The sequence below is a fragment of the Acomys russatus genome, chromosome 19, assembly GCF_903995435.1.
Source record: "Acomys russatus chromosome 19, mAcoRus1.1, whole genome shotgun sequence".
Lineage (NCBI taxonomy): Eukaryota > Metazoa > Chordata > Mammalia > Rodentia > Muridae > Acomys > Acomys russatus.
In genome coordinates this window covers 17,373,577-17,399,756 of record NC_067155.1, presented here as the reverse complement: position 1 = coordinate 17,399,756, position 26,180 = coordinate 17,373,577, and the positions used below count along the sequence as shown (strand labels likewise).

The 26,180-nt window shown below is 49.6% G+C and overlaps 1 protein-coding gene across 1 annotated transcript; it reads right to left on the bottom strand.

Moving 5' to 3' along the window:
• Positions 1–1,554: 1,554 nt before the first annotated feature.
• Positions 1,555–15,125, bottom strand: LOC127203243 (zinc finger protein 60-like). The gene is made up of 4 exons (XM_051162034.1): positions 15,036–15,125; positions 13,784–13,910; positions 11,021–11,119; positions 1,555–3,407 (listed from the first exon to the last, which is right to left on the bottom strand). Exons 1-4 carry the CDS (start codon positions 15,066–15,068, stop codon positions 1,555–1,557), a joined length of 2,112 nt encoding a protein of 703 aa, XP_051017991.1. The 5' UTR covers positions 15,069–15,125.
• Between the last annotated feature and the right edge of the window lie 11,055 nt (positions 15,126–26,180).

The window sequence follows — 26,180 nt, the reverse complement described above, 5'->3', positions numbered from 1 at the left end:
TGGTGGTGCACGCCTTTAATCCCAGCACTCGGGAGGCAGAGGCAGGCGGATCTCTGTGAGTTTGATGCCAGCCTGGTCTACAGAGCAAGTCTAGGACAGCCAAGGCTACACAGAGAAACCCTGTCTTGAAAAACATTAGGCAGAAAGTAGACATCCAGTCTAATGTCACAGGAGCCATGAAACATTAATGCCGACAAGGAAGGTGCCTTAGACAAACCTACCAATAGCTGCTATTCCTAACCTGACTGACTAGTGTTTGCTTACGTTTATAGAATTAAGAAGATGAGAGTAAGCCAAGAACATGATGGCTACATTACATTCCTGACATCCAAAGACATCCTTGAACAGACTTCACACACTCTCATTCTCAAAGGGTTTCTTGGCATCAAGAGTATATGAATACTCAGATGTTGACTGAATACTAGGGCACATTAAAATCCTTCCTACACTCTTTACAGTCAGCCTTGCCAATATGAGTTCTGATGTCCAGTAAATTTTCCATACAAAGGCTTGTCCACCTTCCTTCCATGCACAGGACTCCTGATGACCATGGATTTTCTGACGCTGTGTAAGATCACCATTTACAATAAAGGCTTTTCCGCAGTCTTTACATTCACAGGATTTTGGAGCTATGCGGACGCTCTGAGGAGCTTTAAGAGCTGAGCTAATTCTGTAAATGTCCCCACATTTTTTGCACTCACAGTGTTTGACACCAACATGAATTCTTTTATGAAGAAGACCTGAGCGCCAACTGAAGGGCTTTCCACATTCTTTATGGTGATAGGGTTTCCTACCAGCATGAATTCTCCAATGTGTGGTAAAAGCTGAACTAAATCTGAACATTTTCCCACATTTCTTACATTTGCAGGGTTTTGTGAGAGCCAATGTTACATTTCAATGTTTAGTTACTATGCCTAAAAGATCCATTAAACAAAAATGCCTCTAACCTCTAAGTCCCTTGCCCAAGATAAACACTACCTGAAATGCAGGGGGCTGTTATTTATGGGAGGCAACTGCCACATGTTTCCACTCCCCTTAGCAAGTTTGACCCAAGTACACCGGAAGTGCTTGACCACATGTGGGAGGGGAGGTCCGTGTGCAGGAAATGAATCAGCATATATGTTTGCCCCTGGCTTGGTATGTAGGTATGTAGGTGATCGGCAGGAAGTTAGTCAGGATACATGCTTGCTCCTCATCATACCAAATAACAAGTACTGTGGCCTTGTGGGGTTGCCTTTGTAAGCTTCAGCAAGACATGACTCATGGATGTTTTTTTTTTGTTTGTTTGTTTGTTTTTTGTTTTTTCTCCAGAAACCCAGAGCTGGACATGGCCAGAGAATCCATCGCCTGGCCAGTATTTACTTAAAGCTTGCTTCAATTTGGGCTTTAAACTGTGGTCAGTGGTCTTATTCTCTAATAGTAGGATTAACATTTTCTTGACAGTATGAATTCTCTGACATACAGCTAGCTTAGAATTACTGAAAGCCTTTCCAGATTCCTCCTATAATAAAGACGATATGAATTTTAGCATGTCAAACCAAGTTTGATTTTCAACTAAAGGCCTTCACCAGTGTGGATTCTCTGATGTGCTTTAAGGTCTCCACCACGAGTAAAGCACTTCCCACAGTCTTTACATTCATACGGGTTCTCGCCAGCATGGATTCTACAGTGTCCAAGGAATTGGTAGTGATATTGGAAGCCCTCTCCACACTCCTTGCACTGAAAGGGCCTCTCCCCAGTGTGGATTCTCTCATGGATTCTAAGGCCTGTGCCACGAAGAAAGCCCTTTCCACACTCCTTGCACTGAAATGGCTTGACGTCGGTGTGAATTCTCTGGTGCTGAGTAAGTTGGTACTGGAGTCTGAAGGCTGACCCACACTGCTCACACTCAAATGATTTCTCTCCAGTGTGGATGCTCTGGTGCCGTGTGAGCTGTGCCAAGACAGTGAAGCCCTTCCCACACTCCTTACACTGAAAGGGTCTCTCACCAGAATGAATTTTCTGGTGCTGCAGGAGGTTTGAGCGACGATTAAAGGCTTTCCCACACTCCTTACATTCATATGGTTTCACACCAGCATGAATGATTCTATGTCCAACAAGGCTGGAGACACGCTTGAAGGACTTCCCGCATTCCTCACACTCGTATGGTGTTTGACCTGTATGAATGGTTTTATGGTAATTAAGCTGGCTGGAAAAATGAAAAGCCTTTCCACATTCTTTGCACTCAAAAGGTCTCTCACCACTATGGAATCTCTGGTGTCGAATGAGATGTATATTAAGTCTAAAGACCTTCCCACAGTCTTTACACTCAAAGGGCTTCTTTCCAGTGTGGATACTCTGATGCTCCGTAAAGTTTGACCTTCGGCGAAAGAATTTCCCACAATCCTTGCACTGATAGGGTCTCACGTCAATATGAATTTTCTGATGTTCACTGAGCTGGTACTTGCGTCTGAAGGCTGAGCCACACAGCTTACACTTGAAAGGTTTCTCTTCGGTGTGAGTTTTCTGATGCTCACTAAGGTATACCTGAAGCCGAAAAGCCTTCCCACACGTATCACATTCAAAGGGTTTCTCACCGGTGTGAATACTCTGGTGTCGTAATAGGTACGAGGCATTACTAAATATCTTCCCGCACTGCTTACATTCAAATTTCTCCGCAGTATGAATGTTCTGGTGTTGAGTGAACTGTGCCAAAACAGTAAAGGCCTTTCCCCATTCTGTACACTGAACAGGGCTCTCAGCACAATGAGTTTTCTGATGTTGCATAAGGTACGAGCGGCGTTTAAAGGCTTTCCCACACTTGTTACATTTAAACGGTTTCACACCAGCATGAACAGACCTATGTTCAGCAAGGTGGGAGGCACGCTTGAAGGCCTTCCCGCACACCTCACAGCCAAAGGGTTTTTCAGCTGTGTGGACGGTTTTGTGGTACTTCAGCAGGGTGGAAAGATGAAAAGCCTTTCCACATTCTTCACATTTGAAAGGTTTCTCACCGCTGTGAGATTTCTGGTGTCTTGTAAGGTGTCGGTGGAGTCTGAAGGCCTTCCCGCACTCCTCACACGCATAGGGTTTCTTTCCGGTGTGAATGCTCTCATGCTGAGTGAGGGTGGACCTACAGCCAAAGCACTTCCCACACTCTTTACATTCATATGGTTTTCCTATGTTGTGAGTAAGAGTCCGGCAGGTGTGAGGAGGCATTGGTTCCCTGTTAGTAATCTCCTGATCAGCGTCTCCTCCTTGATAGCCCTGTGGTCCCCTGGATGTTCTACATTTGGGGCCATTACTAAAACTGGAGTCCTGGAGGTCAAAAGTTTTCCCTAATTGCTTTATGCTCTCTTTGGGTAAATTTCTATTATAAACATGATTCCCTGAAGATGTATTTTCAGCTTCAGAACAGGTCTCCAAATCTGAAAGAAAGGGAGAAGGCAAGGATACTTTATCTCCCTGTAACACACATACACACATTTCCCTGTGACATAATGTTCATTAAATGAATGCCCAGGGGCTGGAGAGATGGCTCAGTGGTTAGGAGCACTGACTGCTCTTCCAGAGGTCCCGAGTTCAATTCCCAGCAACCACATGGTGGCTCACAACCATCTCTAATGAGATCTGGTGCCCTCTTCTGGTGTGCAGGTGTACATGTGAACACAATATTGTATACATAATAAATAAATCTTAAAAAAAAAAAAAAATGAATGCCCAGACTCTAGAGTAGCTTCTGAGAGGCTGGACGGGAATAACAAAAGCAATAAGGAAAGTTTGTGTAAGACAACACTACAGTAGACCAGGCTGGCAATGCAATGACGTTGTGCTTGATGAGATGCTAACAAACTATAGTGGAATAATTTTATCTGCCTCTGTGTATACCACTGGAAATATACTGTTGGGTGAAGGTTTTTGGACCTGTGGGGATGTGACAGCTAGCCCTAACCTTATGGTACTGTGTTAAACGACTGCTTGAAAATTGAACTGGTTGACATCAGCCATTAGAGTAATAATTTATACCGGTACCCTGGGATAGGTAAGGAAACTTAAAATGGAGCCAGGCATCCCTTAAGGGCCGTGAGCCTTCTGTTCTGGAATGCCTGGGAGAGCCTAGTGGCCTGCAGATAGGGTAAGATAGGATAATGGGCTGTGAGGTGTTAACAGCTGCCTTTGCTTCTACAAAACTTGCTTATCACTGTGGAAAGGGAATGAAATGGTCTTTTTAATTACTATATAGTGGGAAAGGGGGGACAAAAAAGCTGAGGAAAGTAGAACAAGTTTCCTACCCAGCTGTGGATTCCAAGGACGGTCCTAACGTGCACCTTCCTTGTGTCTGCCTTTCCCACCCCTTCTGCTCAGTTTTCATCCTTGCCTTCCGGCCTCTACAAAAGCCCTGGTTCCAAGCACCAAGTCCCTTCCCTGGCTTAGCCAGGCTGACCCTGACCCCCGCTGGGTGTGGTGATGACCCACTGAATGGCTCGGTCCTCTCTGAGACCTGGGGATGCCCACAACTACGGGCTGCAGTGACATTTTCCTTCCCCTTTCTTATCCATGGGAAGGATGTGTTCCATACCCTCCCATTCCCCCTTGGGATACCTCTTTAAAAACCTCCAGCCTCGGCTGGGTGTGGTGGTGGCGCACGCCTTTAATCCCAGCACTCGGGAGGCAGAGGCAGGCGGATCGCTGTGAGTTCGAGGCCAGCCTGGTCTACAAAGTGAGTCCAGGACAGCCAAGGCCACACAGAGAGACCCTGTATCAGGGAGAAAAAAAAAAAACCAACCCAGCCTCTACACCTAGCACTGGACCTGAAGCACTCTAAAGTCGTTTGCTATTGCAATCAAATTAGGCCTCAATACCCCTACATAATCCATCCCAATGGCCACGTAAAGACACTCGAGATCCCAAAATTTTTCGGGACCTTTACAACTACTGCCAATTATCAGGGAAATGAAAAGAGATTCTCTTTGTCCAAGCCTCTCTGCACTTCTTGTTTGCCCCAGCCCCCTCCCCCCTCCCTCCCACCCTTCCCCTCTCCTGCCCTTCCCCCTCCCCCTCCCCCCTCCTCTCCTCCCCCCCCAGCTCCTTCTGGCTATGAAGGTGGAACAGCATAGTCTTCCACTACCTTTGACCCAGCTAATGAGCCCTCCTCGTGAATCAAAACCCACAGCTCCCTCTCCTTTCCCGGCCCCTCCAGGTTCCCTTTCTCCCTCCTGAGTGACAGGTCGCCCAAGTCGGCTCTCACCGGCACCCACTTTCAGGCCACAGCCAGACCCTAGTCCTAGAGCCGGGTGTGGTGGCGCAAGCCTTTAATCCCAGCACTCAGGAGGCAGAGGCAGGCGGATCGCTGTGAGTTCGAGGCCAGCCTGGTCTACAAAGTAAGTCCAGGATGGCCAAGGCTACACAGAGAAACCCTGTCTCAAAAAAAAAAAAAAACAAAACAAAACAAACAAACAAACAAAAAGACCCTAGTCCTGCTACTCGCTTCCACTCCACCATGGGACCCACCCCCCTTTTCCTCCCCCCTATGTTGGGGAGGGGCTATATGGCCAATATTCAGCCATCTTGTCAGAGCCTACACCTTTAGGCTCCTATTTCTCCAGCAATCTGTCATTTACCAGAAACCAGCTGATCTTGTCGTGGTTCAGCAGTTAGACACCTGTTGTGGTTTATTGTAGAGGACGGTCATTCTAAGACCCCTGAGCTCATAGTGAGAGCTACTCCTTTCTGGCTATAAACTAGCTTTTCCAGTTAGACTACTGGTAAAATCAGAGTAAAGGTCAGCTGCCTGCGAGCAGCAGTTCTGGGAACTTTTTCCTGACTAACCACACTTTTACAACTTCCCTTTCTCTCTGGAATTCCTCCATCTTCTGTGATGATATCAGCTGTAAAGGTAGACACCTGCTGGAGCATTCCAGAGTTAGGTATCCATAGCAACCCTCGCTTATGCAAATACCCATGCCCGAGTGCCTATAAAATCTCTGTGAAAATTGTTAATAAACGGGGCTTGATCAGAATCCAGACTTGCCCTCATTTCTTTGTGTCTCCTGTCCCCTTACCTGTCTACCTCCTCCACAGGTACCCATTGAAGACCCCGCAGGCCAGGACACCCCTTTTCGGCTTAAACTGGCCACAGTTCTCCCTTTGCAGAAGGTTGCCGGGGTGGATGGCTTAGCCGGCACGCATGTCCCTTTTTAAACAGAAAAGAGATTGGGGTCCTGCACAGCCAATTCATCCACCGTTATTAAAGAATTCCAGTATATTAACCCAAGCTCACAACATCACCTTCTATGATGTTTATATGCTTGTCACCAACAATCATCACCCAGAGGAGCACAGGCGACTCAGGGACCAGACTGGGGCACATGGAGATGAAATCCACCAAATCGATGACACCCACCCACTTGGGAATAAGACGGTCCCCGCCCCTGGCCCTCTTACAATACACCAACCTGGATCCTGAGACCCCAGATGGAAAATATGACCTACCTCTCCTCCCAACATGTCCCTGATATTAGGGCCAAACTTAAACGTCTAAAGAAAGAGGAAGAACCCATGGCACCTCAGATGGGAGGCAGGAGTCGTTGCTACACTTTACCATAGCATTTATCGCAGCCGCCCATCAGGCGCAATCAAAATACAGAGGGTGCACGTCCCACCCTCTCAGCCCCTACATAGAGGTAGAAGTGGTCCAAAGCTCCTCAAAGGTCCTCACATCCCTGATATCACCCCCGTTAGATGACACTGATCCCACCTCCCTGTCACACCAGCTCTTGACCTCTGCGTATCTGACACTGACTAACATTCTGCCTGGGTCAAACTCATGCCTGGCAATTCACTGCAGAGAAAGCCTGCCCCGCCAGACTCCCTTTCTTTACTTTACATGCATTGTAAACTTTGTGTACTTTGCAGGGAAGTGTCCAGGCCCCTGCTGAGGAGCTCACACAGTAGCCAGGCTGGGCAGGTTCAAGTTCCCCTAAGTCCTTCCCTGGATGTCCCCTTTACAGCCCCTCAGCAACCCTGGGTGCCACTCCCTGTGGTCCTTGAAAGGGGTGCTGGGATCTTCAGCCTCTGCTACAGCTCTGGACAGCAACACCTCAGGACTCCAGAGTGGCTAAGGTCAAATCTCCACATCCCTGCCACCTGAGATCAGACGCCACAGAGAAAGCAGCCGCACCTGAGGCCTCAGTTATGGCTGCCACTAACAGGGAAGGCAGGGGGGCAGGAGGCGTGTCCCACTGTGAGCGCTGTCGCCATCTCTGTGGCAGGTACTATAAACTAGCCATTCCCCGGAAGCGGAGAGCTTTGTGTGGTCTGACTCTGCCAGCCGGGGACCAGGACTAGGGATCTGACCTCTCGACCCTTCAGTATAAATTCATAGTTTATTTAAGTTGCTTAGTTTAGAGTTCACGGCTGTAAACCTCTGAGGTCATAGGCCCCTCCCCCACACCTCCTTAACTGTCAAACTGGCAGTTCCCGCCTCTAACTGTCACAAAGGTCACCCCCAGCTTCTCAGTGGGACCCCTCCCAGATCCATGCTAACTTTAGGTGAAAAGGCTGAACAGTAACAACAGCAACAACACAGCCACCAATCCCGAAGCTTCCCCCAAGCTTAGGACTTGAATTCCCACCAATCCTCACTCTGGAATCTCTGCCCCCCCCCCCCCGAAAGAAACCTGTGTTTGCCCAGTTCTCTGCTGTCTCCTCCCGGGGACAGAGCCAGCCACTGCTGGATTCATCCCTCCTCACCTGGCCTCATCCCTCCAATTAAGAGATTAACAACAACAAAAAAAAAAACAACAACAACAACAAAAGAGATTTGCTGCCTGGTATGACTCCCTCAGTGGAGGAAGAAGTTAAGAAAGACTGGAGGGGGGTGGGCTCAGGATCCAAAGTTCCTCAGCTCATCAGGGGTTGGGACAACCAACCCTCCCCTGGGAGCTGCACGTCTCTGTGAGGAGGCCTCCTCCCAGAGCGGTGTGCTTCCCAGGCTCCTGTGTCTCAGGATGCCGAAGCCGAAACAAACGTCGGATTACTTCGTGGGGGAACTTGGCGGAAAAACACCCTTGAACAGACTGATATATATGGCCCAAAACAGGAGAGGAGGCTTTGGGTTGGGACTTGGTTTTTGGCTGTTCATCCCTGCACTCAAGAGGCTGCTAAAGAGAACTGCTCCAGGGAAAGCTTCAAGGCTTTGGACTCCAGCTGAGGCTTGAGGTTCCAGCAGCAACCTTGGTGGGGTTGCTGGTCTGCTGACACCCTGCTGACCACGCCAGGGACCTGATGTCCTTTTCTGATTGTTTGGGTTAGTTGGGTTGTTAGGGAGGCAGGCTCATTTAATAATAATTTTATAATAAGCTACGACTGATAAGAAAATTGGGCCTGCAGGATGCCCTTCCCTCTCCTGGGCATCCTCCTACCGGATCAGGAAGGCAGGCCAACACCCATGACCACCATCTGCGGCCTCGCCCACTGCCCTTTTAGATTCTCTCACCTTGCCACTCATTAACTGCCCTAAGCCAAATATGATTATGTGAGCCAGACGTCACCCCTCTTCTCTGCCACATCTCTCTCTTTGGTGTCACAGGCTGCGTTAACTCCTCGGGGACACGCTTTGTGGGCACACCAGATTCCACAGACTGCACCACCACCTACATGCTTAGTACTTCATCCAGGCCTTATGTCCAAACGCTCACGAGGCCTCGGTCATCTGCAGCGCCCAGTATACCACTGCCTGCCGGCTGCGTGGGCTGGGACTTGCTTCCTGGCGTTCTTTTTTTCCAAAACTGGGAGTGGCGTGCGGTGAGGAACCCTTGCTGATTGCCATCAGCTGGTTTACAGCAGCGCCGCATGACAAATGAGGGGTTCCAGCTGTGGCCGTCCCTTGGGCGTAACTGCGGGCATCACCACTGGAGCAGTGGGGTGAATACCCCCCTAGACGTTTGCCATCAGATTTCCTCTCAGTTTGTCCAGAATCTCCAGCGGGTGGCTCAGACCATCCTCCCCGTCAGGGGCCAAGTAGGCTCACTGGCTGCCTCGGTGCTGCACATTGGGAGAGGAGTCCAACTCCTAACAGACGCTAGGGGAGGAATGGTGTTTCCTGCCAATCAGCCAGGTGGACTAAAAGACAAGATCTGACATGTCGGTGTGTTCTTCCGGACAATCAAAGACAGAGGGTCACTCCAGTATGAACTAAGGCCTTGCAGGCATGCGGAGAGAGCCAGCCCCTGATGGACTGAACTCCAAACAGCCGTGCAGAAGTGTATTTACTATCACACCAAAGTTATTTTTAGTGTAAAAAAAGTTCCTCATACCAAAACCCAGATCTGACCTACACGCTTCTTTCTTTCTCTCTCTCTCTCTTTTTTTTAAAGATTTCTTTATCATGTATACAGTGCTCTGCCTGCATGTACACCTGCAGGCCAGAAGAGGGCGCCAGATCTCATTACAGATGGCTGTGAGCCACCATGTGGTTGCTGGGAATTGAACTCAGGACCTCTGGAAGAGCAGCCAGTGCTCTTAACCTCTGAGCCATCTCTCCAGCCCAATCTCCGTGTTTCTTGAAGAAGGAGCACCTCACCATTGCACTCCCAGTCCTTACTGTTCACTGGCTGCAGCCCTCGGTGACGCGCGACGTTCCAGGTTTGGCAGGACCGTCTTGTGACTAACGTCATGCGAAGGCTGCAGAGCTCCCTCAGAAAAGCGACTCTATAAACCACAGCAAACATCACCGCAGTCTACAATGATTTCTTCAGAGTCCAAGAACTCCCAGGAAAGGACTACTTCACTCTGTGTGCTCTAGACTCAGTGACTCCAGACTCATTTGTTCCTCTACACTGACAACTCCAGATGGATCTCCAAAAAAATGTGAAGAGACAGCTGGATGCCTCTGGCCACATCAAGAATTGTGTTACTGGCAGTCCAACATGGAATTGGTTTCTATTGTTCTTAACCCCCCATTCCCTTCCTTTCATAAGCCTACTAATCACACTTGCCTCATAAACTTACCTGGATTTCGTCAGCAACAGAGCCCAAAGATTTCTTTTTTTTTTTTTTTTAATATTTATTTATTTAAGTATACAGTGTTTCGCCTTCATATACACCTGCAGGCCAGAAGAGGGCGCCAGATCTCACTATAGATGGTTGTGAGCCACCATGTGGGTGCTGGGAATTGAACTCAGGACCTTTGGAGGAGCAGCCAGTGCCCTTAACCTCTGAGCCATGGCTCTAGCCCGAGCCCAAAGATTTCTAACTGGACTTTTAACCAGTTGCTATTGCAGGAACACCAGCCCCTAGCTGTGGGGTCAGAGGCCTGCAAGACCCAGTTATCCCCTGACACTGAAGATCAAACACGCCCCAGGACTTCAATGTCCCCATTCAGACAGAAGTGGCCTAATGATAACCCTGCCCCCTATCCAATTCCTGATCGTTTATTAATAATAAACAAAAAGGGGGAAATGTAGGGTAAAAGGGCCAGGAACGACACTCTGACCTGACTTGACCCCGCCACCAGAGCCAAGGAATATGGTGGTTCCTAAGGAAGGGGAGAAGCTTCTATGAAGACACAAAACCAAAATATTTGGTGTGCTCACCACATTACAGCTCTCACTGCTGTTCACACTGTCTTGTCATTGGTTCCGTGCTTGAGAGCACTGACTGCTCTGCCACAGGCCCTGGGTTAGAGAACCAGCTGACACCTGTAACTGCAGCCAGGGGAGCTGACACTCTCTTGTGGCCTCTTTGGATACCTGCACACGTGTGTGCACACACAACCAATAATAAAATACCTTTAACAGTCACAGAAAGAGGCCCCTGCTCCAGTAACAGGGAAGAAAGTAAGAACAGCTTAAAATGATGCGTGGAACAGGATCCCCTTTGTCAGCCTTCACTATGACCTGACGTCCTCCCCAGGGCTCAGGCGCGTTTCCCACAGGCCCTGGGAGCTGAAGGAAGTTTGTCCCATCCAGGGGCCGCTGTGTGGGCCTCTGAGCACGCGCTGTGGCTGGCAATGCTGGAGTCTCAGCTCACACCTACTCACCTGGGCGCGGCCTGTCTGCTTCTTCCCCCACAACCATCCAGGGCTCTTTGCCCTGCTCTAACAAGGTGATCAGATGTGGCTTGGAAACGCAGCTTCCCACTTCAAAGAAAGAAAGAAAAAAAGGTACATGGTATAAACGTGCTTGTTTGTTTGTTTCTTTGAGACTCCATCTTTCTAAATACCTCAGAATGGACTGGAACTCGAACTTACTTTATCTGCCTGCCTCTGCCTCCCAAATTTAATCTGAGATTAAATGTGTGTCACCAAGGCCAGGCGTTGGTGGCACACGCCTTTATTTTTGTTTGTTTGTATTTTTGGTTTTTGTTTTTTGAGACAGGGTCTCTCTGTGTAGCCTTGGCTGTCCTGGACTCACTTTGTAGACCAGGCTGGCCTCGAACTCACAGCGATCTACCTGCCTCTGCCTCCTGAGTGCTGGGATTAAAGGCATGCACCACCACGCCCGGCTGGCACACGCCTTTAATCCCAGCACTTGTGCAGATCTCTTTGCGGGTCGAGGCCAGCATGATCTACAGAGTGAGTTTCAGAACAGCCAGGGCTACACAGAGAAGCCTTATCTAAAACAAACAAACAAACAAACAACAACAATAAAAAGTATGTCTCCCAGAGCATTTTTTTGTTTTTGTTTTTGATTTGAGACAGGATTTCTCTGTGTAGCCTTGGCCATCCTGGACTCACTTTGTAGACCAGGCTGGCCTCGAACTCACAGCGATCCGCCTGCCTCTGCCTCCCGGGTGCTGGGATTAAAAGCGTGCGCCACCACACCCGGCCCAGAGCATATTTTTCTAAAAATACACACTTAATTATTATAGTGGTCTGTTCGGCTTGGCACGGTGGATCCTGCTGTGAACCCAGATGGTGGGGAAGTGAGCCAGGCAGTGGGAGCCGCATAGCAAGAGCCTCGTCTCAAAGTTAGAGATAAAAAGTTCTAAGAGCCAAAACAATACCGAGGAAAGACTTCAGAGATGAAGAAAAAAAAAAAAATCAACCTGGGTAAGAAACTAGCAGTTTCAGAAAAGAGTTTTAATGTCATTTAAATGCAGGTAGGGGCTTGTCCCTTGAGAGGAAAGTGTAACTGAGTGGGTGAGGACATGAGTCCTTAGGCTGCACTGCCTGGTGTAAACCCCATCTCTGCAGCTCACTAATGATGCCGTTTATTAGGCAAGACCCATGAGGATCTCTGCTGAGAACTGGGCGTGGCACACACATACAGTCACAACACTTGAAGAGTGCAGGCAGATGAGACGTTCAAGGCCACGTTTATTTTCAGAGCAAGTCCAAAGCCATCCTGTACTACGCCAAATCCATCCTGTACGCCTGGCGTCACAAAACTCAAATAATAAAAATGACGACGACGACGATGATGGTAGTGACAAATTAATGATAGTCACTTAGGTGGAGTTTGTGATAGCTATTGGATAGAGTTGGCACGAGCATTACTCTACTCAAACACTTTGAATACTGAACACCTAAAATAACACGATGTCACTGTTTTTTCACTTCCGTTCATTTGTTGGCTAACCCTGGGGATGAAACTAGAGCCTCAAGCACGGTGGGCGAGTGCTGTCTCTCTGACTTGCATCCCCAGCCATGAACGGTGGCATCGGTGGCGCTATGTGTGCTGCCTTCTGTCACGTTTACACCTCACTCTTACAGATCTGCTCAACGGAAATGGCAAACGTCACAGCCGAAGCCTTCCGCCACCCCGAGGGAGCTGAAGCCTGTCCACCTGTTTTAAATCCATCTCCTCAGTCCATTAGTAAGTAAATCCTACAGGGTCTTTTATCTAGTTCTGCATGCGTGTGTGCGCACAATGTGCGTAAAGGACACAAGAGTTTGTGCACAAGCGTGTGTGGGTAGGCTTGCACTCTCGTGTGCATAGGCCAAAGACCAACGTTAGGTGTCTTTTATCGCTCTGCACTATATATTTTTTAAAAGATTTATTTATTTATTATTATGTATACAGTGCTCCGCCACCATGTACACCTGTAGGCCAGAAGAGGGCGCCAGATCTCACTATAGATGGCTGTGAGCCACCATGTGGTTGCTGGGAATTGAACTCAGGACCTCTGAGCTATCTCTCCAGCCCTCTGCACTATATTTTTTGAGACGGGGTCTCTCTCACTGAGCCTAGACCTCAACAAAAGGATCTCCAAGGGGTGGGCAGGGGGTAGGTGCTTCCTGAGACTCATATTTAAGCCAAAGAAGTCTCTGATTATCGCTCTGGGGAGGAGGAAGGACTCAGCAACCTTTTACAACTCTGTTGATTTTAAACTTGTCTTATTCTATCTGTACGTGAGTGTTTGTCTGCATGGATGCCTGAGCAACACGCGCGGGCACGGTGACCATGGCGGCCAGAAGAGGGAATCAGATCCCCTGGAACTGGAATCACAGCTAGCTTTGAGCCACCTTCTGGTGGCGGGAATTGAACCCAGGTCCTCTGGAAGAACAACCAGTTGTCGTAACCACCATATTATCTCTCTAGCCCCTAGTTATATTTATTGATTTATTTATTTCACATAGTTTGTTTTATTTGAAACAGAGCCTCACCATGTTGACTGGGCTAGCCTAGGACTCACTAAGTATCTAGTGACCTTGAACTCGCGGCAATCTTCTTGCCACAGGCTTCTGAGTGGAGGACTGACAGGCATGGGACACCAAGATTCACCTAAACTTCTAGTTCAGAGTGAGGAAAGCAGACAGTGTGGAGGGCGCGTCCCCCACTCACGGGGACAGATGCCTTACCCACTGTGACGAGGTGGCTGTAGGTCTCCAGCATCATGTCCCTGTATAAGACCCTCTGAGTGGCATCCAGGCAGGCCCACTCCTCCTGGGAGAAGTCAACAGCCACATCCCTGAACGTCACTGACCCCTGAAACCACAAACACAGGGACAGTGAAATGGGGAAGCTTTCAAGACGGAAACACAGAAGGGAAGGGCTGAAGAGTGGGAAAGGAGCCACATGGACACGCTCAAGGCCTGACTGTGTGAGCTCCCCATAACGGATGACTGTGCCGCCCCGCACACCCAATAAACGTGCATGTCCACTCCTGCACCTCCTTCAAGGTACACCCCACAAAACAGAAATGTCACCCAGGCTCCGTGTAAAATACCTAAGTGTGAGTCCCTGAGTTTATTATGATATCAGCTAATAATGTTTTTAAAAATTGTTGTGAGCCAGGCAGTGGTGGTGCACGCCTGTAAACCCAGCACTCGGGAGGCAGAGGCAGGCAGATTGCTGTGAGTTCGAGGCCAGCCTAGTCTACAAAGTGAGTCCAGAACAGCCAGGGCTACACAGAGAGACCCTGTCTTGAAAAAAAAAAAAAAGAAAAGAAAAGAAACAAAAGAAATTGTCATGAGAATGATTTTTGTAAATCATGTAAGAGTCCATAAATTTACTATGTAAGAGTCCATAATACCTGTATATCAGATTTAACCTTTTCAGCCTTTTTTTTTTTTTTTTTTTTAATGCTTTCAAGGTGGTCAGTGTGCCTCAGGTCTTCCTAGTCTGCAGACTACCATCACCTCCCTATCACAGCCTGGATGACCTTTCCCTCTGGTCACTGAACGCTCTCCTAAGCCTCCTCAAGCAGGTCACCTGGTCACACTCATGCACTGAGGACAGTCACTCTCACACCCTGGGTCATCATCCGGAAAACACCAGAGATGTCAAGCAGACTTCCCAGGAGACCATCACCTCAAAGTCCTGACACCCCAAAGCCTGCTTCCCTGTGGGACTGATGCCTCCCCCGCAACCACAGTCCTCCCTGACCACAGACCCAGCAGACAGCACATGAGGAGGAATGCAGTCAAAGAAAACCCCAGGAGCAGCTGGAAAGAGGCACAAACAGGAAGTGCTCTGACCTTCCAACCTCACTGTAAGGGGCAGACAGGGCTGGAGGATTTCAGAGCCTTGGGAAGCTTCCGGAGAACAAGACAGGACAGAGTCACCTAACCTGGAAGTCCCCCTGTGTCAAAGGCAGAAGCGACAACTTACACAGACCGTGTCGTGACAATTGGAGCCGGCCATCTTCAGGCTTCCTTCCTGGGGACAGAAAGAAAGCCTCTCATTGGACTGTGACTTGATGTTCCCGGACTGGCTCCTGTCAGGATGATGTCATCGACCTCTTTATTTCTCAAGCATCCCCACTCACTGTCTCCTCTCACCGCTCATAGCCTCCCTCACACAAACTAGAAGCAGACAGGAGCCACACCAAGCCAATCTTCTCCTAACCCAGACAGCCCAGTGCACAAGGCTCAGTGTGGAGAGCAGCCATCAGCACAGCTGCCTTGGAGGTCCTGCAGAAGAGGCAAGCAGAGGAGCCCATCTTCACCCTGGAAGCCCCCCACCCCCTGCCCCAGGACTATGTAGCTTTTGTTCTCCCTGAGTAAAGCTGAACTAGCTCACTGGAGTGGTTCCCGGAGTGGTCAATCTCCATCCTGCTCATGGACTTCCAAGCTCTGCACCTCGCCTTCTGCTCCTCTTGCCTTTGCGGGCTGGTAGCCAACAGCCTCCCCAGGGAAGAGGAGACCCACATTCCAGGCTGGCCCTGAACCCCTAACGCTCCTTCTTCCATCTCCCATGCTGACATCAAGCCATGCACCGCCACGCCCAGCTCTCAAGTACACATCTGAGAATCTTATGAAATTATACTATTTCCTCTCCATGTGAAATTCCTACACAAGTTTCCCTTCTTTCATTTTCCTTCCTGCCCTCCTGCCTCTGCATACACCAGGATAGCCAGCCTCGCAGGGACTCTCTTGTCTGCACCTCCCATCCTGCCACAGGAGGGCTGGGATTGCAGATGTGTACAGCTGCGTCTGGCGTTGCACGGTTGCATGCTTGTAAGCCCCGTACGTACCCACTGAGCCATCTCCCCAGCCCGCGTTTTGACACTTCCGTTAATTGTGTTAGTGTGTGACCTCGTGACACTTATAATTGCTTCATGACATTTGCAATCGCAAAGGCTGTAGATAAAAGTACGGGAAGTCTTGCTGGACATGGTAGCATAGGTCTACAGTACCTATAGACTGGGGAGGCAGAGGCAGGAGGCTTGCTCAAAGTCCCAGGCCAGCCTGGGCTACATGAGTTCCAGCCCAGCCTCTAGAAGCAAGGATGCTGGCAAAATTTAATATTACCATTCAGTAGGATGGCATTAGTCATTGTAATGTCTTCTGTCACGACCACATCCAAGAGTAAAAAATAAATAAAAATAAAAAATTACAGCTTAAGAGCTGAAACTAAGAGTACTAGAAATAAACATAGAGGAGGAAAGCCTCCATGATGCTGGATATATTATTACTCAAAAACACACGCACCAGAACGGACAGGCGTGGTTTACATCAATATAAAAGCCCTGACACAACAAAGGAAACAATCAACAGAGGAGAGAGGTGATCCAGAGAGCTGCACGCCTGACGAGGAGTGAACACCTAAACTCCTGCACATCAACAGTATAAGGAATGCAGACAGTTCAGCGACGAGGAAACACACTAATTATGAACGAGGCAAACACGGAAATAGATGTTGCCCTACATGGGACATCAGTATGGCCTATTAGAGGGACAGGAAAACAAAGCATCAGAGGGATGTGCACTGGCGTCACCATAGGAGGCCCCCTCACGCCTGGTACAAGTGTCCACTATCAGGAGCTGCAGGAGTGGCCCTGTAGTTTGAGAATATTTTGTGCTCTTGCAGAGGGCCTGGGTTCGATTCCCAGGACCCATACAGTGACTCACAAACACCCCTAACTCCAGTTTTGGGGGATTTAACACCCTCATCTGCCCTCCTGGGGCACCAGGCATGCACACAGAGCACATACGTCATGGAGGTAAAACACTCGGAAATATGCTTTTAAAAATGGGGGCTGGAGAGATGGTTCAATGGTTCAGAGCACTTTCAGCTCTTCCAGAGGTCTTTTTAAAAACAATCTCTATTGTCAGAAAGAAAAAAAACAATAATGTGGAGAGTGTGAAGGAAAAAGCACATCACTGGGAGAAATGCAAACCAACGCACTCACTGTAGAAACCAATGTGACAGATTCTCAAACAATTCAAATAGAACTCACACATGATCCATCGATCCCACTACTAGAGACACACAAAGCGGGGAGGGAAATCAGTCTGTGCAAGAGGTAGTTGCACTCCCACACTTATGCCGGCATTGTTTATGTGGGTGTAATGTGCAACCCCACCGAGAGAGGGATGGGCAAAGAAAATCCAGAATGAGGTTCTTGGGAAAAGGGGGGACTGTGGAGAGATGTCAAGGGCCATTGAAACGACTGTGTGAATATTATGTGCAAAGGAAAGAGACAACGTAAGGGCCGCAATGGTGGAGGTGCCAATTTGCACGTCCCTCCTTCAGTTACTGACAATTCTATATTCTAAAATTTGGAACCTCGTTTCTCAAGTTGAAAGAAAAGGTAGACTCGCTCTCGGATCTCAGCTGTGTCGCTGAGACGACCTCACCCTGGTGCAGCCCCCTCCTGAGCAAGCCTGAGCTCCCAGGCCGTCTCTGAGCGCATCCCCGGCGAGCGCTTCCCTCACGCCCCACAGCATCACCACGCCTAGAGCTCTGACCAAGTCACGGGCTCCACAGCAGCTGCCCGCCTAGGCGGCCCTCGGAGCCGCTTCCGGCCCCAGAACGCTCGCCCCGAGCCCCAGGCTGCACCCCGGGGACAGCTTCCCATCAGCCCCCGCGCCCGGGCTCTCCTTACTGCAGCTCAGTCCTCTGCCTCGGGCCCTGAGAACGAGCAGGGGCGGAAAGCGACCGACACGGTCACACACATGATGCGGAAGAGGGCAAAGTGTGCACAGACAGACAGACTGACAGACAGACAGACAGACAGGCAGGCAGGCAGGCAGACAGACAGACAGACTGACTGACAGACAGACAGGCTGACAGACTGACTGACAGGTGCGCGCGCGCACACACACACACACAAACCCACCCACATGTCCCAAGGTGTGTACACACAGACAGACAGACAGACAGGCACAGACACAGACGGAAAGACACACACACACACACACACACACGCCAAGGTGTGTATACAGACACAGACAGACTGACAGACTGACTGACTGACAGGTGTGCGCGCGCGCGCACACACACACAAACCCACCCACATGTCCCAAGGTGTGTACACACAGACAGACAGACAGACAAGCAGGCACAGACACAGACGGAAAGACACACACACACATACACACGCCAAGGTGTGTATACTGACACAGACTGACTGACAGCGCGCGCGCACGCACACACACACTCACCCCCACATCCCCACGCGCTCGCACACGCCTCAGGACCCACCATGCACACCCGCGTCTCCAGCCCGCGGAGACCTACGTCACTCCCACCCGAAACACCGGGCCATCCGCAGTAACTCCCCCTAGAGCACCGGAAGTTCAGGTTTTACCTCTGGCCCGGTGGCACCTGGGAAATACAGTCCCCTCGCTCTGAGGTTCCGGGTCCCATCTGGGCGCTGTGCCCAGTGGATTGTGGGAGTTCCCACGGGGGTGCGCGTAAAGGCGAGGCTCCCCTCCATTGAGCAAAACGTAGTTCTGGGTTCTGCGAGTAATTTTTGTTTGTTTATTTTTTTCCAGACGGGGTCTCTCTGTGTAGCCTTGGCCATCCTGGATTCGCTTTGTAGACCAGGCTGGCCTCGAACTCACAGTGATCTACCTGCCTCTGCCTCCCGAGTGCTGGGATTAAAGGCGTGCGCCACCACGCCCTGCTATCTGCGAGTAATTTACGGTCTCTCTCGTGGAGCGTACAGACGAGCCTAAACTTTAAAATTCAGAATAGGAAGTAGGATCAGATCGCGATGCAACTGGCTTGATGACGCTTTGCCCGAGACCCACCCACTGAGTAGGATCCCAGAGGGTCCCAGGCTTGGGGTCTAAGACGGACAACGAGGCTGTTCCCTTGGACAGCAAACCTGCAACTTTTCAAGGATGACATTATCAGGACAAGAGAGATGGCTCGGCTCTTAAAAGCACTTGCTAGCCGGGCGTGGTGGCGCACGCCTTTAATCCCAGCACTTGGGAGGCAGAGACAGGCAGATCGCTGTGAGTTCGAGGCCAGCCTGGTCTACAAAGCGAGTCCAGGATTGACAAGGCTGCACTGTGAGCCTGGCCACTCTGTTCCCGTTCTAATGATCTGTGGGTTTCTCGGGGGGATCCCCTTGATTAGACTGTAAGATTTGACCAGTTTGCCTTGAGAAGTTATAGAAACCAATTTATTTCATGAAATCTATACACACGACAACCCTACCAGCATTTTTAAATTAAATGTTTTACAATTAAAACGAGTAGAATCGAGCGAGCCAGGCGTGATGGTGCACGCCTTTCATCCCAGCACTCAGGGAGGCAGAGGCAGGCGGATCGCTGTGAGTTCGAGGCCAGCCTGGTCTACAAAGCAAGTCCAGGACAGCCAAGGCTACACAGAGAGACCCTGTCTCCAAAAACCAAACAAACAAAGAGACAAAAACTGAGTAGAATCAGCTTCTTTACTTTGCGCAGGTTCACTTGCTCTGGGGGAAGCAGGCCGCGTCACTAGGATGCTAGGGAGCCAGGGCTGTCTCCCAGGTGTAGGAATGAGACCCTCTTGTGGGACCCCCTCAGAGCCTGTCAGGCTACCTGATGAATGGAGAGCTAGACAGGACAGTCCACGCAAGCTGCTCCTGAATACCTGACCCGCGTACAACGGGCGAGATAAATGTTTACAGCCTGGAACAGTGGGTGCTGTTGCACATGACGGCCACCAGGTGGGAGCAGACGCCCAAGAGAAAAAAAGCAAAGAGACCCTACACTGTCCCTCGGCATTCGGTCACAAACTCGGGTCTCCATCCCATGACAAATCTCATGACTCCTAAAGAAAGAAGTAGGGGGAGGGAAGGAAGAAGAGGAGAAGATGATAAAGGTTGCTGTACGGGGTAGGAGGATGAGCAATGTTCTGTTACTCCCAGCACTCGGGAGGTAGAGGCAGGTGGATCACTGTGAGTTCGAGGCCAGCCTGGTCTACAAAGCACATCCAGGACAGCCAAGGCTACACAGAGAAATCCCGTCTCAAAAAAACAAACAAACAAAAAAAGTAGCTAGGCCAGATATTAAAGCAATGGGGCAGTGACATGGCTCAGCAGAGAACGGAGCTTGCAGCCAAGCCTGATGGCCAAAGTTCCATCCCCGGCACCACCTGCGGAGGGTGAGAAAAACAAGCCAGGAAGTTGTCCTCTGATCTCCACACATGGGATGAGACACTCGAACAACACACATGCACACGCACACACACACACACAGAGGTATATCTGCTTCTAAAAAGGGGAGGCAGACAAGGTGGTGCACACCAACCTGTAATCTCAAGAATAAGGCAACACAATCAGGAGTTTGAGGACAGCCTGGGCTAAGCAGACACTGACTTTAAAAACTTCAAATAATAATAACAACAGTAGAAATGACAAAGTAAAGATACAACGAAGCATGAAGAAGCTTATGAAGGAACCTGGGCAGTGGTGGTGCACATCTTTAATCCCAGCAACTGAGAGGCAGAGGCAGGCAGATCTCTCTGAGTTCGAGGCCAGCCTGGTCTACAGAGTGAGTTCCAGGACAGCCAGTGCTACACAGAGGAAACCCTGCCTCAAAACAAACAACAGACAAACAAAAAGCACATGAGGGTTCACACACAAAGCCATGTAAGCAGCCTGTGTAAGTATGTACGTACGTACGTATGCATGATGAAAGAACTGCCTAGTTAGCTGGGTATAGAAGTGCCTGGGTACCGAGGCAGAAGAGCCAGGAGCTCAGGGTGTGTCTCAGCTACAAAGACCTGTCTCAGAGATAAGAAAGAAAGAGGAAGAAGGAAAAGCGGGGCCGGAAGCCGGGCGGTGGTGGCGCACGCCTTTAATCCCAGCGCTCGGGAGGCAGAGGCAGGCGGATCGCTGTGAGTTCGAGGCCAGCCTGGTCTCCAAAGTGAGTCCAGGACAGCAAAGGAAACATAGAGAAACCCTGTCTTGAAAAACCAAAATGTAAAGAAAAGTGGGGCTGGAGGGATGGCTCAGCGTTTGAGAGTGGGCACTGCTCTTCCAGAGGACCACAGTTTGGTTCCTAGCACTTATACTGAATGCATGACAATTGCCTGTCACTGACACTTTACCATGCTCTCTTCTGCGATCTGTGAGCACCCAGACTCGTGTGCGGCGTCCCACCCACATAAACGCACTTGTACATAATTAACAGTAAAAAAAAAAAAAAAAAAAAAAAAAAGGACTTTTTTTTTTTTTAAGGAGGAAGACAGGTGTGATGGTGCAGTGTATGCCTTTAATCCTATACAGATCTCTGTGAGTTCAAAGTCACTTTACTCTCCAGAGGAGAGTTCTGGGGCAGCCAGGGCTGCCATAGTGAGACCTTGTCTCCAAAGGAAAAAGAAGGACAGAGAAGGAAGGAAAGAAGGAAAGACTTCCCTGAGGTCCTGATTATCTTGTCATCTGAGCCCCACAAAATCCTAATGTTGGATGTTACTGCTGGCAAAGCCATGGGGAAGGCACTCTTCATCCTTATAGCCCGCCTCCACAGAGAGAACCAAACAGCGTGGTTGGAGGCAGGGCTCAGAATTGGAGCAGAAGCCTAGGATCCAGCAGTGAAAGCTATGGGTGTGGCTCAGTGGTAGAGCAACTGCCTAGAATCCCCCAGTGAGGGGCTGGGCGTGTGGCTCAGTGGTAGAGCCCCTGCCTAAAATGCCCCAATGAGGGGCTGGGGGCATGGCTCAGTGGTAGAGCCCGTGCCTAGAATCCCCCAGTGAGGGGCTGGGGGTGTGGCTCAGTGGTAGAGCCCCTGCCTAGACTCCCCCAGTGAGGGGCTGGGTTGTGGCTCAGTGGTAGAGCCCCTGCCTAGAATCCCCCAGTGAAAGGCTGGGGGTGTGGCTCAGTGTTAGAGCCCCTGCCTAGAATCCCCCAGTGAGGGGCTGGGGTGTGGCTCAGTGGTAGAGTCCCTGCCTAGAATCCCCCAGTGAGGGGCTGGGGTGTGGCTCAGTGGTAGAGCCCCTGGCTAGAATCCCCCAGTGGGGCTGGGGTTTTTTATCCCCTGCACAAATACATAGAAGGAGAGGAGTCTGGGAATATCATGAGGGAAGTCAGTCCCTAGTTGATTTTGGTGGAGAGAAGAGTTGAGGCTGGGTGAGCTAACAGGGAGGAATGTCTGGGTGGCTGGCAAATTCTATTTTTGACTTGGCTGTCGTTCTAAGTGGTTCACCTTAAAAATAACACAATTTGGATTTCTTTGCTGAATTTCAGGAATTACTATTTTAAGAACTTCCTGGGTTTGTTTTAACATAGAAAGACAGTTAGAAAGACGACGCTTAACTTGGCTTTTTACTTTTATCTTTTTTGGTTATTTATTTATTTTGGTTTTTTGAGACAGGGTTTCTCTGTGTACCTTGGCTGTCCTAGACTCACTTTGTAGACCAGGCTGGCATCAAACTTACAAAGTTCTACCTCCCTGAGTGCTAAGATTAAAGGTATGTGCCACCACGCCCAGCTTTCTAATTTATCTTTATTCTTATTTTATATGCAATGGTGTTTTCTGTATGAGGGTATCTGATACCCAGGAAGTGTAGCTGCAAGCAGCCATGTATGGTGCTGGAAATTGACCCCAGGTCTCCATGGAAGAGCAGCCAGTGCTATTAACCACTGGGCCATCTCTCCGGTCCCTTAAGTTGTTTTTTTAAGAGGAATATTTTTTTTTTCCTCTTGAGTCAGATATAGAGGAATTTTAATTCATAACATGGCTGCTGAGGCAAGAGATCACATCCAAAGACCTTCTAGGTCTGTGTGATCTGTTTGGAATACAAACACGCCTTTAATCCAGGAGACAGAGGCAAGCAGATCTGAGTTCAAGGCCAGCCTGGTATATAGCAAGTTTCAGGTAAAGAAAAGTTTAGGAGCTGGGCGTGGTGGCGCATGCCTTTAATCCCAGCACTTGGGAGGCAGAGGCAGGCAGATCGCTGTGAGTTCGAGGCCAGCCTGGTCTACAAAGTGAGTCCAGGATGGCCAAGGCTACACAGAAAAATCCTGTCTCGAAAAACAAACAAAAAAAAAAACAAAAAAAAAAAAAAAAAAAAAAAAAGAAAAAGAAAAAAAAGTTTAGGCCCAGGTGTGGTGGTCATTGCCGTTAGTCTCAGCACCCAGGAGACACAGGCATGCAGGTCTCTGAGTCCTGGTCAGTGTGTTCAGTCAGTTCATTTGAGTCAGTGAGTTGAGAGGCAGTGGAGTCGAGGTCACGGCAGTTCAGTCTGTGGAATCCAGAGGCAGGTTTACCAGGAGAGGTTTACAGAGACAGGTTGAAGAGAGAACAAGCCAGACACAGGTGAAGACGGAACAATCCAGGGGAATGAGAAGGAGCCAGAAGACCAGAACAGATTGTCAGAGACAGTATGAGCCCAAGCAGAGCAATTCGGTCAGAAGCTGAGAGAGAAAGCCAGCTCGAGTCAGTCAGCGTGGAGAGGAGTTTTGAGCCAGACAACTGAGTTGAACCAGCCAGCCAGAGTTCAGAAACAACTAGAAAGGAAAAGTTTATTCAGCAGTAAGTCTCAGAGGCTGAAAAACATTCTAGGCCTAGATTAGATTGCACAGACAATGGAAGCTTCCAGTGCTAGGCCTAGGTTAGCAGGGGGAGGCGGTAAGCCTCTGAGATAATTATTTAATTGAGCGAATGAAAGTTACCTTAATAGCCGGGTGTGGTGGCATAAGCTTTTAATCACAGCACTCGGGAGGCAGAGGCAGGTGGATCTCTGTGAGTTCAAGGCCAGCCTGGTCTACAAAGCGAGTCCAGGACAGCCAAGGCTACACAGAGAAACCCTGTCTCGAAAAACCAAAAAAAGAAAAAAGAAAAAAGAAAAGAAAAGATACCTTAACACTATGCACTCACTATGTAGCCCGGGCTGGCCTCTAGCCTGCAGCAAATCTCCTGCCTCAACCTGGCCTGTGCTGGGATTACAGGTGTGAGCCACCCTTCCCGGTAAAGGGTTTTACTACGTGAACACAGTCTCTAACAGATCAGAAGCAAGGATTTGTTGCCGAGATGCGTCCTTCCCTGTCAAGCCGTCTCTCTAGCCTGCCATGGAGGTTGAAATTAAGTCATGTTTACTTTCTGTGATCCTCCTACACTCCACCCAATTCCCTAAAATGGCGTGGTTTCTTGTCTTCTTTGTGCCTGAAAAAAAAGTCATGATGTATGTGTGTGTGTGTGTGTGTGTGTGTGTGTATTGCACATTTTCCTTATCCATTCCTCCTATGACAGGCATACCAGATGGCTCCATAATTTGGCTTTCGTGACTAGTATATATGTGTGTACCATTATTCTTCATCCTCAGTATCTGTTTTCTCTTTCTTTTTCTTTTCGTTTTTCTTTTTTATTCTTTCTTTCTTTCTTTCTTTCTTTTTTTTTTTTTTTTGACTCTCCCACTTCTCGGTCCCCATCTCTCTTCAGCAGAGTCTCATGTGTTTCAAACAAGCTTCAATCTTCCTATGTAACCAAGGATGACTTTGAACTTCGGACCCTCGGGCCTCTAACCCAGGGAGTGCTGAGATCCCCATGCCTACTGGGAAAAGGTACTTTGATGCCAGAGAGCACCTCTCCCCCCCCCCCCCCCCCCGTCCTCCAGGAAGCCTGCTATTCTAGCCTCTTCCTGGCCCCCTCCTCCTCCTCAGCATATCCCTCAGGGTTAACCCACCCAAGGCTCCACATTATGGGGGACATCTCAGAAAGTCTGGGGTCTCTGCAGATCACCGCCTGTCCTCAGACTCGTTTTTTTCCAGTTCAAATGCATGGAACAAAGGCTGGAGGTGTGGCCTTGTGCCCTGAGCACTTTCCCCTGAATGCACAAAGCAGTCCCCAGTATTTCAAACCAAAAAACCAAACAGCCCCCAGAGAGGACACACTGCAAAGAGAAACACAGACGCACCAGCCAGGATGCAGGCAAGGCCGGGATGCAGGCAAGGCTGCGGCTGCTTCAGTCCCTGTGCCAGACTGGGTATGATATGGACAGAGCTGGAAAGGCTCCACACAGTCCCTGAGCCAGATCATAGCACCGCACTCCGCACTCCGGGTAGCCTAGTGTCTGGAAAATACAGCCTCGGGGGCTGTGTTTGTCTAGCCCATCTCTGTGCAGCAGGCCCACAGCCTGGGTCACTTCTCTCACGGTCCCGGAGTCCATTAGCAAGGAGTCCTCAGATTTGGCTGCCCTTGAGCTTATCTCTCCTAGGGTTGCAGATGGCTTTGCCACCGCGTCCTTGGACAGTTTCCTCCCTGTATAGTTTTGTTTATTTCGAGGCATGGTCTCTCTGTGTAGCCTTGGCTGTCCTGGACTCCCTCTGTGGACCAGGCTGGCCTCGAACTCACAGCGATCCGCCTGCCTCTGCCTCCCGAGTGCTGGGATTAAAGGCGTGCGCCACCACCACCCGGCAGGTCTCCATCTTTATTTCTTTTCTTTTTAATGATGCTAGGCTTACACTATGTAGTGGGTCAAGTCACTTTAGTAAGACCCGGTCTCAAATAAAAATGTTTTAAAGAGCTGTGGATGTGGCTCAGTGGGAAAGCTCAAGGCCCGTACGTCAATCCTTAGAAGCACAGACAGCAAGCAGCCAGAAGTGAGGACCCATTGCTTTTGGTGTACTCATTTTGAAAGCAAGCACACTAGACCTTCAGAGGATGGAGTCGAAAGTCACACAGGCACGTGAAGACCAGGCTGGCCTCGAACTCACAGCGATCCACCTGCCTCTGCCTCCCGAGTGCTGGGGTTAAGGGCATGTGTGCGCCACCACCGCCCGGCATTGTTTATTTATTTTAAACTGCCTTTGCCATTCATAACTTAGCAATCTTGAACAAGTGCTTTTGGTTCTCTGGGTCAACCTGTAAACCAAGCATTTTGTGAGGGTGTAATGACATCATTCGCGCAAAGCCCCCCAGAGCAGCTTCTGAAACTGACACCCATTATATAGGACGCAGAAGACTCTGGACCAGTTCTGGACCGAATATGCTAGTAATCCCAGAGCGGGTGAGGCAAGCAGATGAGGCTGTGAACTCTCCGAGACAGCATACCTCGCCCTCCAACCTCCCCTTGCACCTAGAGGACCCACGAGGCGGA

Excerpts from the sequence above, each read along its gene's own strand:
- LOC127203243 (XM_051162034.1), bottom strand. The coding sequence starts at position 15,068 with ATGGCCGGCTCCAATTGTCACGACACGGTCTGT. Across the intron at positions 13,911-15,035 it reads ATTGTCACGACACGGTCTGT|GGGTCAGTGACGTTCAGGGA; the intron begins GTAAGTTGTCGC and ends TTGTGGTTTCAG. Across the intron at positions 11,120-13,783 it reads CAGCCACCTCGTCACAGTGG|TGGGAAGCTGCGTTTCCAAG; the intron begins GTAAGGCATCTG and ends CTTTCTTTGAAG.